The sequence below is a fragment of the Crotalus tigris genome, unplaced genomic scaffold, assembly GCF_016545835.1.
Source record: "Crotalus tigris isolate CLP2741 ecotype Arizona unplaced genomic scaffold, ASM1654583v1 scf7180000017549.6302385, whole genome shotgun sequence".
Taxonomy (NCBI): domain Eukaryota; kingdom Metazoa; phylum Chordata; class Lepidosauria; order Squamata; family Viperidae; genus Crotalus; species Crotalus tigris.
The window spans coordinates 2,967,342-2,980,955 of record NW_024096467.1 but is presented as its reverse complement, the minus strand read 5'-3'; the positions used below and the strand labels follow the sequence as shown (position 1 = coordinate 2,980,955).

At 37.4% G+C, this 13,614-nt stretch overlaps 1 protein-coding gene across 2 annotated transcripts in view; it reads right to left on the bottom strand.

The window, feature by feature from the left end:
- Positions 1-7,279: 7,279 nt before the first annotated feature.
- PRKCI (protein kinase C iota) overlaps positions 7,280-13,614 on the bottom strand; it is a 40,591-nt gene continuing 34,256 nt past the window's right edge. For both annotated transcript variants that reach the window (XM_039337881.1, XM_039337891.1), the window contains exons 16-18: positions 12,733-12,822; positions 11,405-11,520; positions 7,280-8,281 (exon numbers count right to left, since the gene is read on the bottom strand). In XM_039337881.1, coding sequence (XP_039193815.1) covers positions 8,194-8,281; positions 11,405-11,520; positions 12,733-12,822 — 294 coding nt within the window. In that variant the 3' untranslated portion in view covers positions 7,280-8,193. The remainder of the gene's footprint in view (positions 8,282-11,404; positions 11,521-12,732; positions 12,823-13,614) is intronic.

Sequence of the window (13,614 nt, the reverse complement as noted above, 5' to 3'; positions counted from 1 at the left end):
TATGATCAGTCACAATTTGTACAGAAGTGATTTGCTGAGTAAAGCATAATGAGCTTTTGGATAGCAGATAGCATGGAGAAACATTGACACTCGGTATATAACTTTTATAAGAAAATATATAATATATATTTATGTAATATTTATACTTTTGTTTATATTTATAATGTATGTTTAATATTACACACACACAAATATATATATATATACATACATTAATAATGTAATGATATAACAGTAATTTAATTTATAATTACTATAGTATATTATATATTTGTAAATAGATAAAAATTAAGAAAATCCTATAGGGTAAATATATACTTCTGTAGTATGGCCTCATTCTTTACCAACAGAAAGCAAGCAAAGAAGCTTCACAAGGCAGAACAGTCAGGCAAAATAAGCAAGCTGAATGGAAAGAGGAAGAAAATGATGAAAGCTCTAAAAATTCCCGTTGTACTAATAAGGGATATGTTAAATAGTAATATGTAAACTAAGTCATTCAAAAAAAGGAAATGTAATGCTCTGCTAACTACCTGTTTCAATTGGCCCTGGTGATAGTAAATTGATCAGTGCAAACAGCCATTGCTTGCAAAATTGAATTTCCCACACAGACTATCTCAGGGGTGTCAAACTTCCGGCCCGCGACCCGAATGAGTCATGGCAAAACTGCACCCATCCCATTGTTGGCCATTGAAAAAAAGTCAGGATACATCGCGACATGTCACATGTCGATTTTGACACCCCTGGACTATCTGCTCAGCCATAAAGCATTGCTTTCAAATCACAATGGCTAGGTTCACATCTCACACTACACTTACTCAAAGCAGACGGACAACATGGTGGAATATTATGGCTAATAGATTCATATTATGACTAATACGAATCTTAATGTTAAGTTAGTTAGATGTGCAATTGTCAACTGGATTCATCTAAGATGAAATTCAGATCACTTGGTAAGAGAACAGAGAAGTGCATAAGAAACAATAGAAAATGAATTCCAATAAGACTGGAATGGCAACGAGAAATACAGAGGATTTCTTGCAAAGTATCTTGCAGGAAGTAGCTTAATAATAATCTCTTAAACTTCATCAGGTACCAGATGTGTTCAAGGTAGTCCTTGAATACAACCATTCGTTTAGTGACTGCTTGTGATTGCAACAGCACTGAAAAAAAGTGAGTTATGACTGTTTTTCACACTTATGACCATTGCAGCATCTTCATGGTCATTAGCATTAACGTTAGATCCTTCTATGCCAGTGGTTCTCAATCTGTGGGTCGGGACCCCATTTGGGGTCGAACAACCATTTCACGGGGGTCGCCAAACAACACAGTCCGCCATTTTTTTCCCCTTTTCCTTAGCTGTGCTTTTGAAAGCCAATAGAATAGAGTCTCTTGAATAGAGTCTAATTCTATTGGCTTTCAAAAGCCAATAGGAATTGTCCAGGCTGTCTCTGCCCTGCTGAGCCTGCCAAAAGTCCCATTCTGCAAACGGTGCTGCACCAGTTGAGTAGTCCTCGACTTACAACCAGTTGAGTAGTCCTCGACTTACGACCGGTTGGGGGGGGGTCGCGGCAGTAAAAAGGTTGAGAACCACTGTTCTATGCTATGTAGCATATTGGGCATCAAGGGATCTCCAGCCCTTTCGGTTTTGGGTGAGAATTTCAGCATCTTCCCATGTAATATTTAAAATCTTTTAAGTCTTCTATCCCCCATGGTCACATGATCAAAATTCAGATGCTTGGGAACTGGCTCATTTATGATGGATGCAGTGTCCCAGGATCATGTGATCATCTTTTGCGACCTGACAAGCAAAATCAATGGGGAAGCCAGATTCACTTAATAACCCTGTTACTAACTTAACAACTGCAGTGATTCACTTAACAGATGCATCAAGAAAGGTCATAAAATGGGGCAAAACTCAACTGTTTCACTTATCAATGGAAATTTTGGGCTTTCAAGGACCAACTTTATTATGTTCTAATTTAAAAAAAAAACCAACCCCCCCCCCCCAAGCTTCTTCTCTCAAGAGCCTTGGGTGGTGAGCTTAATTTAAGACATTTAGACTGGGAATGAGCAAAGGAAAAAGGATGGTGGAAGCAATGTAATTTATATAATCAGAACACCAAATCCACAACTTTCATTACCTCCAGAAGATTGCTAGCAAAGTTGTAAAGCTCTGAGTTCTCATACAAGATAAAATAAAATAAATGTAACAAGTTCTTTTAAGGAGCTTTCTATGTGGCAGTGTGAAAATTCCATAGGGCAATTTTAAGGTCTCTTTATAGCTCACCTTTCACATTTTTTAATGTGGTTTTTGATAGGTGATGTCTCTTTCACCCACACATGAAGGAAAAAGTGAGATAACTGATCTGCATTTTTAATACACAAGTGAAAATTGCTCTCCCAAATTGCTTCACGTTGAAAAGAAAGGTGTTGACTAGGGTTGTACAAAAAAATTAAAAATAACCTTCCTGTCAAACTGGTTAACACACACACCAAGCCTGTTTTTCAAACTGCTAAAATGGATTCAGAATTTTATCACACTGTTTTATGAATTAATTTTTCGTGCCCATTGTAAACATCTGTCATACGAAAAAAAAAAGATGTGATTTCCTACATTAACCGAGTACATAATTAAAACATAAGGGCAGAAAGAAAAATGTCTCTTAAAAATTCATAATCTATGAAAAGTGGTTTCATTTTAAATAGTTTGTAACTGCTCAATAATGATTTTTTTATTTTATTTGTTCATTCAATATTTATAACCAATTTTTCTTCAGTTCCTAGCAGATGGGTGAGGTACTAACACTCAAATATATTATTAATCCACACCTAATAGATACTGTTTCCCCGAAAATAAAATATACCTCAAAAATAAGCCCTAGCTGGATTTTTGGGAGGGTGGGCCTTATATAAGCCCCACCCCAAAACTAAGCCCTACTTATTTGCTAAGACATGAGGTGAGGTGGGGGAGCTGCCCCACACACCCGCTTATGCTGCAGGGGTTGTGCAGCTGCCGCAAGGCACATCACGTCACTGTTGCCGTCGCTGAAAGGTGCATCCCACCATTGCTGCTGTGAGGTGCATCGTACCACTGTTCCAAGGTGTGTCGTGCTGCTGTTGCTGCTGCCTTGGGGTGCATCATGCTGCCACAAGATGCATCCTGCTGCCGTGAGGTGTGTTGCACCATTGCCACCGCCACTGCGAGGTGCATCCCGCTGTTCCTGCCACTGCCATGAGGTGCATCATGGGACACACCTCAGCGCGGCAGCAATGGAAGCAGGACATATTTTGCAGCGGCGGCAGCTGGAGCACAACGGGCCTCTTAGTAGCGGCAGCAGGAGCCTTGCAGCATGGTAAGTGGGTGCTGGGGACATGGGGCAGCTCCTGGAAAAAAAATAAGACATCCCCCGAAAATAAGATCCAATGCATTTTTACTGAATGTGTCTTTAAAGGAATTTCTGAACATTGTGCTTGAAAAACCTACGAACAAAAAAGACCTTTGAATGTAGAAATCAGTTTTCTTGCCAAGTGCAATTCTTGCTATCCATTTGTTATCACATCTTCCTTCTCTGTTTCCTGGCAAAATTTTAACGAAAACCAGGGTTTATTATTAAGAAAGGGAAGTTATTCTAAATTTTACCTATTATTAACAGTATGGTTACCAAGAAATAGCATCATGTGTTTACAAATAAGGATCATTACAGCAACCATACAAAGCAATTTTCAGCTCGCTACTATTAATACCTTACCAGCTGTAGAGTAGGCATGTATTGTAGAGGTCAGAAGGAATGACCTCAAAGGAGAGCCTTCTCACAAACAAACTTTGAAAGATGAGTTAAATGATAGACAGTTCCGTCTTTAGTCACAGGCAATGGTTTATCACAGAAGCATCACCAGTGCCATGAAATAACATAGGATGTTACTTGCTGCATTTTGTAAACTCTCTCCTCCCAGTAATACCTGAAAAGTGTTAGTGGAGATAATGAATACAGTTATAAATGCTTGACTGCTTTCCTTAGACTTACAACCAAGCCTAAATTCTGTTTTTGCAGTTTTCTTAAAAATCCATCTCTTTTCAAGCCATCCATTGTACCATAAAATTTCTCCACTGTTACTGTAATTCCCTTTCAGAGCTCAGTTGTACACACCCCGTGTTCCCCATCCTGCAGTCTATTTAAATACAATGTTGTATTCAGTTTTTAGTGGTTAATGCATAGGCATTTTATTACATACTTCACTGTTCTGTATTCTTCTCTTTTCCTTGGTGCATAGTTCTCACTTCTGTACAAAATAAATTTCTCACACGCCACGAGTGATGTAGCATGCGCTTTCTCTTAATGAAGCATACTTTAACACATTAGTTGTCAGTATGAAAGCTCTGTGTGGTGTTGGCAACCTTTATAGTACCTCTAAGGGAACAAGGAGCAGATTTGCTATTGGCACTTTCTAAGTCCTCCCCCTGTCCCCAAAACATCTAAGGGAACAAGGAGCAGATTTGCTATTGGCACTTTCTAAGTCCTCCCCCTGTCCCCAAAACATAAAACTCAAGTGCAAAAACAGTACTTTGGAACAAAGTTAACCTTCAAATAAAGCTGTTGTTAATTAATGAAGGGAATATGGGATTTGCAGCTTCAACCAACCAGAGAATATAGCAATGGAATTTATATCCTGCACTGGTGTAACAACCACCCAACTTATCATTGTTTACTCCTCTGCCAAATGAAGGAATGTAGCTGTGAGTAAGCATGAGTTCTCTGTTTATCTTAGTTAGGTGGGGCATTTACTATTAGGCTGGCCCACTGAGTTTCTCACTGCATCATATCCTACAATGCAATGGACTGTTGTCAACAAATGAGGACTCTCTTTTGCAATTTGAGTAGCTCCCCGAATAAGGTTGCTACGCTATTGATGAATCAGAAAAAAACCAAAAATATAAATGCCAGTGGACACCATCAGATGCCTCTTTATTCCTTCCATGCTGGGTTTTTGGTTACTGCATAAGAGATAGACAGACATGGATGGGATTATTCTGAAGTGGGTGATTATCCTGTCTGCATTCCAGGGCAATACACATCACTAATGTCTGCCTCTTGCCAGAGAAAGCAAAATTAATGGTAAGCAAAAGACAATGTTTATGCTACTTTTACATGAAAAGTAGCAAACATAGTCAGTCATTCAAAGGGTGTTTGAGAAAAAGAGAAGGACAAATTGCAACATAGTATATAAACAAAAGCCCTGCTTTTTTTATTTTGAAACTTAAAAATGACAGTTTAAAAAGTATGTAGAAATTTCAGGAGATGGTTACACAAATATCAAAGGCAACAAAAGAAGGAAACTCACAACAGAACAGAACTAGTTCAGGGAAAACATCCACCAACACAGTTTTTATACAAAACCGTTACATCCCATCATGCTGTACTAGCTGTTCATATCTGAACTCCTAGTTCAATTATTTTAAAATAGCTTCTACATTTTAATAAAAAGGTTTAAAAATTAACACTTTAATATCATGGCATTTACCTGAAACAAATATGAAAACAAAAACCCTCAAAAATACATTTATTTTAATACTCAAATCTTAAAAGTTGACATCCCAAAATGAAACATATACTACACATGTACACAGACAGACACATTTACAGGATGAGAATGGAAGCAACTCTGTCCGTAAGTGCATCAATTTTGTGCTTGAAATTCTTGAATGTTAAAAATTTTATTCTAGAATTGTGCAAGTCAGACAAAGTACTTCTGGTAGAAAAACATTTTGTACCGAGGCCACTGTAAGTAGCCTAATTTTATTTGCTGTAATGAAGAAATCTGAAAAGGAAGTGCGAAGGAGTCAAGCATTTAAATTTATGCCAAGGAAATAATTGCTGCCGCCCTCAAAAGATTGCCAAAGATAACTTACCAGATCTAAAACTTGCCAGGACTAAAAAGGTGTTTAGATGTACCCTGAGTATGATACAGCTTGTTAGCATTATAATGAAAGTAGAAGAATGAGCTAGTGTTTTTATTTGAATAATACAAAATAATTCATATTATTCAAATAACCAAATTTCCCTCCATACAGCAAAAAGACTTCTGAGGATTTAACTGGGACATCTGTCACCCCATTGACTGCCAGACTGATTTGGCTGATGTGACTATTTGGGTGCCCCCTTTCTCTCTCATTGTTTCTCCTGATTCGTATTATAGAACACTAAACATGATATATCAATCAGAATAGAGTTGGAAGAGGCCTTGGAGGTCTTCTAGTCCAACCCCCTGCTCAAGCAGGAGACCCTATACCAGTGATGGCGAACCTTTTAGAGATCGCCCAAACTACAACCCAAAACCCACTTATTTATCAAGGGGTACCAGGTGGGCGTGGCCCACTGGGTGGGCGTGGCTGTGGTGGTCATGGCAGATTGGGTTGATGTGGCTAAGGTGGGCGTGATCACCTCGATGTTGCTCGTGGGGAGGGACATCTATGGGGGCCGGGCAGGGTTGGGGGAGATCCAGGGAGTCTCTGGCAGGTGGGGTGGTGGGCAGGAAGCTTGTCCTGTGGGTGAGGTGAGGCGAGGCAAGGCAGGGCGGGAGTGCCATCGTCACAGGGAAAGGTGAGGCAGGGGCCGGGCGGCTGTTGCCTGACACCATTGGCCCCCGCACACAGAGAGCACATGAGTTCTGGGATGTATCCGGCCATGTGGAATCTCGGCCAGTTAACGGGCAGCTGGCGCATGTGCCCACAGAGGGCTCTAAATGCCGCCTCTGGCACGCATGCCATAGGTTCGCCACCACTGCCCTATACCATTTCAGACAGATGGCTGTCCAGTCTTTTCTTAAAAACCTCCAGTAATGAAGCACCTACAACTTCTGAAGACAAGCTATTCCATTGGTTAATTGTCCTCACTGTTAGGAAGTTTCTCCTTAATTCCAGATTGCTTCTCTCCTTGATCAGTTTCCACCCAATATATATATATATATATATATATATATTATATATATATATATATATTATATATATATATATATATATATATATATATATATTGATTGTTTTATATATTTTGCTTTGGATTTCATTAACCCTGAAATTAGCTGGAGTATACTAGCTTTTTAAAAACATTGTGTAAGTAATTAGTGGTACCCATTAAGATTATAAAATAGCCACTGAGACTTACTTTTGGAACATTATCTACCTATTTCTCCTCAAAAAGACAGAACTGATTTTTTTTTTTGCTTAAATTAGCTTTATACTATCAAAAAGCTGAGGAAGGCACTCATTTATATAGCATAAGTTATCAAAAGATTTCACTAAAAATTAAAAGCAATGAAGTACATGTGCTTAATAAGAAAATTCTCTTTTACAACAGGACCATTAATGTCATTGCATCTATTATCCATGGTTCTAGCACTGTTACAGGAAATGCTGTACCACTTTTAGTCTGCAGAATGAAGGCTTCATTCATAATTCTTAAGGGATACAGATAATAACTATACATAAGATGTTTCAAAGTCCCAAATGCAACAAGAGAGTAATACCAGGAAGGTTTAATCAGAAGCACATCCCACCAAATTCAATGGGTCTCAATAACAAAGTCAATTCACAGTAAATTCAGAATGTTTACAGAATGAAAGCAGCTTTTAATACTATCTGTAAGCCCCTATCTTGTTTGGACATAACATTTAGTACACTCAGTATGGGGATATTTCTTACTTTGCAATTTATTTTTAATTAGAGTTTTCAAAATTAATTTGGTAGCTTAATTTGGACAATGTAGTAAGTAAAGATAGAGGGAGGAAAAAAAGATGCAGTCTTATGAAATACCTCTAAATCTAGTTGTCAGAAAACCACACTTTATGTACAATTTGCTAAACATCACTTAATGTAACAGCAAATCTATAAAACACAAACTAGCATTACATGTGAAGCAGAAACATCTGGCAAAATCTTTTATTTCATATTAGACAACTTTTGGCCAGAACAATGGTCTTGTCTTAAACTCCAATTTTGGTATAATTGTTACTATTCTTTTGTTTCCTTTTATATCAATGAAAAAGTATTCCACTTACAGCAAGTTAATGATATGTTACGATAAAGTTCATGCGAGATGACAAATGCATTGGATCCATTGCTTCCCAACAGAAACATTTTTCACCCGTGCAGGAAAAACATATATAAAAAAGATGGCACAGATTACACGTAGGAGATCAGACACATTCTTCGGCTGACATCAGAAGGGGATTGATATATTCAAATCCTTCAAACTCGGACTGATCAATCTTCTTTACAATATCACTGAAAATATGAATAAGGATACCAAAATTAAGTTTCTACTCCAAAAATAAAAGACAGGTAGTCCTCATTTTAAGACTAGTTGCTTAGTGACAGTTGGAAGTTATAATGGACCTTCCCAGGACTGCTTATGACTGAGATTTGAAGTTCCAAAGGCCACTCCCCTATGGTCACATGACTGCATTTTGAACGCTCCGCAGCCAGGCCATGTTTACAGCCCTTTGCCTTGTCCTGGAGCCACATGATCATGATTTATGACTTGGGCGGACAGAAATTGGCATCTGCTTCGGGTTTCCAGCAAAAATTGCTCATTGTTAACAGGGAGAGATTCAGATAATAAAATCCTTGAATGGACATGTTGGGCTGAACATTTCACCATCGTTCTGCATCACTCCTCCTAAACATGCACCTGCAGAAATACAGACTACAGGCTGTTTTGTTTTTAACTGAGATCCACCTCCATCCTGTTGAATGGATCTCAATGTTCTCGCAGTGTAGGGGGAGGAGTTAAAGAGGAGGCGTTAAAGAAGCATCAGTTTAGAATCCTGACGTGGTCACAAGTGAACTTTTATCTACAACCTTTATCTAGTTCTAGCCAGGTGTTAACTGTTAGTCTGAGAAGATTCCTGTACATAGGCTTTAACAATAAATCAGTAATTTGAAACTTTTGTTTGTGGACCTGTTTTTTTTCTGCCTGACAGAAAGGGCTTCAAAACCTAATTCTGCTGACTGGCTTGGTTCCCCCAATGATTGCTGGATGTGCCTAATGGACTAAAAAGAAGATCCCTTCTTTGGTTCCTAGTGTTATTCAATCATTGTTAATGTTAATGTTTTTTATATTTCTATATTCTTGCTTTTATTGCTGTAAGGTGCCAAGATTCAAGATGGGTGCAGCGTATAAATTTAAATGATAATAATAATAATAATAATTATCCTTTAAAAATATAGCAAAGTGTGTTTTCTTTAATCTTTCCTTAATTAATGCTTAATTAAAAATGTATAACCCTTGAAATATAACAATGCTCAAGAAATGCCAGCTTTATTAACTATTTATTAACTCTAGTGCAAAAGTCCTGTTTCCTTTCTATATTAGTTTTCTATGTATTTCTTGTTTCAGATATCCAAAAACAGTCAAATTTACTTTGTGGCAGAAATGGAAGGTTTCACTGCTACCAGTTAATCAATTTCTAGTTAAAAATTGCTTGGTAGCTTTTTGCTATAATCTGCAATACCTGAAGAACTTTGACATGAAGAGAACCTGCAGGTTTTACTATTGGTAAGCATTTTCTAATTTGCACCAAGTGACTCGGTTACTTCATTGATAGGGCAAATGCGGAAACACTAGGATCAATTTGTGGCATCTTCACCTGGAATGACAAGCTGCTGATCCTCAACCAAAAGAGTGCATGAAGTGATGCCAGATAATTTTGGACATGTTTCAGTTTCTAATACTAAATTATCAGAAGAGGTTAGATCAGCCCCATTGACCTTAAATTTCATAAATTAATGTAACTAGACTTTTATTCTCCAATTTATCACCAGACTTTCTATTCATTACATTAAGAAAGTCATTTCTGAAGAAGAATGGTCCATCTTCAATCAGACCACGGATCTATCATAGGAGCTCACTGGCTTGGTGGTGACAATCAGCAAGCCTGTGTTTGAGACCCGGGAAGATGGGGTGAGCTCATCACTCTCTCCAGCTTCTGCCAACCTAGCAGTTTGAAAGTGGGCAACTGCAAGTAGCTAGATAAGTACCACTTTGTTAGGCAACTTAATGGGGACATGAAAGGAGCCCCAGCCAGGCATCTCCAGACAACGGTGATTTCACCGCTAAATCTTTTCATCATGGAAGCACTACAGTGTTCCTGACACAAATGTAGTAGTCGTATGGAGCTATCAAATAACCTGCTTCTAAGTGGTCAATCATATCACGACACAAAGGTATAACCTCAAACTGACAGGAAGTAAGTTCAAAAGTAATGTTAGAAAGTATGACTTCACAGAAAGAGTAATGGAATCTTGGGACCAACTTCCAGAGAAGATAGAGGGTCAATCATCAGTAATTGAGTTTAAAGTTGCTTGGGATAAACACATGTCTATCATCCGACAAAAAATTAAAAATAAAATAAAAAATAATAAAAAATAATTATTGAAAATAATAAACAAACAAACTAAATAAATTCAAAAGGCAGACTTGATGGACTTCTAGGTCTTTTTCTGCTGTGAATTTTCTATGTTTCTGTATCATTCAAGATAATAATAATATACCATTTCGGACAAATGGCTGTCCAGTCTCTTCTTAAAACTTCCAGTGTTGGAACATTCACCGCTTCTGGAGGCAGGTTGTTAATTGTTCTAACTGTCAGGAAGTTTCTCCTTAGTTCTAGGTTCCTTCTCTCCTTGATTAGTTTCCACCCGTTGCTTCTTGTCCTGCCTTCAGGCGCTTTGGAAAATAGCTTGACCCCCTCTTCTTTGTGGCAGCCCCTGAGATATCAGAAGACTGCTATCATGTCCCCCCTCATCCTTCTCTTCGTTAAACTAGACATACCCAATTCCAGCAACCATTCCTCATATGTTTTAGCCTCCAGTCCCCTAATCATCTTTGTTGCTCTTCTCTGTACTCTTTCTAGAGTCTCAACATCTTTTTTACGTCATGGTGACCAAAACTGGATGCAGTATTCCAAGTGTGGCCTTACCAAGACATTGTAAAGTGGTATTAATACTTCATGTGATCTTGATTCTATCCCTCTGTTAATGCAGCCCAGCACTGTATTGGCTTTTTTGGCAGCTGCAGCACACTGCTGGCTCATATTTAAATGATTGTCCACTAGGACTCCGAGATCCCACTTACAGTTACTACTATTGAACAAGGTACCCCCTACCTGTACATTTGGTTTTTCTTGCCTAAATGTAGAACCTTGCTTTTTTCACTACTGGATTTCATTTTGTTAGATAGTACCCGTAACCAGTGAAGGTATCTGCCTCAACCAACATTCAAACTTTATGGCTATGAAGGTTATACATAGCTCTCTTACACTACACAGAATATGGTTTCACGACAGCTGCTAGGTTTACAAGAGTATTTTTTTCTGACATAATTCACTTCAGAAATCATTTACTTACTCGTCATCAGGTGTGAGTTGTACAGGTTCATTGGTAAACTGGGAATCAAAGTTGTCCAGACCAAATTCTCCAGAAATATTTGGTTTAAATGGAGGAACAACTTGTTTTTGTTCCATCTAGGAATAAAGCATTCAGCATTAAAACATAGCTTTTTTATATAAATAATGGGTAATATTTCCAAGATTGAGAAAGTTTTATCTGATCTTTAATTTTATCATTTCCTTGACTGCTTCACAAATTTAACTCAGATTCTTACTTACGGTGGTATGTTATGACAAAACCTCTGATTTGGATTGAATTTTGAATTTGATTGTGCTTTTGAATTATGCAAATAAGCAATACACTCAGAATCCTTAGGTCTTAATTTAAAGAAGTGCAAATTCCAGAGGAAAGAATATTTTCCAATATTTTCAGAAAAACAAGCCATTTCGAAGAAATGAAAATAGTTTAAAAACTTTACAAATCTAAACTTGTCCTGATACTTCAGAAACATAAAATATATCATGTATAATTTTATTTTTCACATGCTTGGTATATTAAAATATTTTCAGGTTTGGTTGGCAAATAATTTTATTGCAAAATATCTAATTATTAAGATTCAAACACATGAAAATGTGATATAATAGCTAAAATAGAAACTCATGCTTATCTTTCAATATGGAGCTTTTTCAGTTTCTTTGGGCAGCAGTACTCATTTGTGGATTTTAAAAATTGATTTACATTCCCAAGAATGTAAATTCTTCCAAGTCTTCCAAGACTTTTAGTCCTTCTCTATACTCTTAAGCAAACAGGACAAATTATTCCTTATTTCTAATTTAAACTCTAAAAAGTACTGCTACCCAACCAACTGTACATTAGGCCTTCTAAGAGCGGGAGATCTATCAGCCTTTCCAAATGTAAACCAGAAAGCCACAAGCAAAGAAAGCATGGTATTTTCCTTCCTTGCTTGTAGAATGGATCATGCTTCTGATAGCAGAAGGGTTATGTAGTGCACAGATTTCAGAAATGATTTTGAAAAGCTAAACTTTTAATCTTTTGTCATAGTTACTTTATTCAGTGTTAAAAAAGACAGTATTTCTTAATTCTTTTAAAAATCTAAGCAGCCCCACGTACCAAATTTCTCCCCCCTGAATTTGTTTTTACCTCAGATTCTTACATAAAAGAGTTGCATGAATCTTACTGAGTTCTACAAAGAGCAATTATATGGAGAAATCTCAAAGTGTTTAACAACTTTGTCCTATCAATATTAGAAACTGACTGATTTAATTATACTACGAAGATCCACTGTACCTGAAACTTTTAAATGCAGTATTTACACAGATACTTACCAGATCCCAATCAACATTACGGAAAAATGGATGTCCTTGAATGTCTGCAAAGCCTGTTTGAGGATGGCATCCTAAACGTTCTTTTGGATCCTATGAATAAAAAAAAAGCATATGTTTGAATAATAAAAGCTATATGAATAATTTTGAAGTGGATACATAGGACTCCTGCATAGCTATGACCAGATCCATTTAACTTTTAGCAAACCTATAGCATCACGTGCTGTCACATAGACAATGCCCTGAATGACAACTTTATTTTTTGCTTTTTTTATGCTAAAGCTTGACAGCTGGAACATCTCTATCATTTAATCGCAGATTAAATTATGTCTCAATTATAAGCCTATCATGTAAAGCAGGGGTGTCAAACTGCTGGCCTGTGGGCCGGTTTCATCATTATCGGAGCCGCGCCCACCCCATTGCCAGCAATGGCAAAAAAGCTCCGCAATGTCACGTGACGTTGCAAGTTTGACATGCCTGATGTAAAGGCAAATTCATTTAGTTTACAGCTGTTACCCCATGTCATCTTTGTACTTGCATTTTTAGCTAAGTAATGTTCCTTTTAAAACAATCTAGAAAAATTACAATTTCTGCAAAGGGGAGATCTTGTATAGCTTTTCGTTATGCTTTTATGAATGATATAAATGATAGATGTCTGATTTTTTTTAGCTTCAATGTCTTCTTTTAAAACTATTCACTTTTAGTGCTAACCCAATAATTAATTACTAATTTATGTAAAAGTGTATCAATTTAGGAAACTGTACAAATACCCAGAGACCTTGAACCTCCATCCCATAAGTCAGTGTTTCCCAAACTTGACAATTTTAAGGCATGAGGACTTCAACTCCCAGAATTCCACAGCCAGCAACTGGGAGTTGAAGTCCT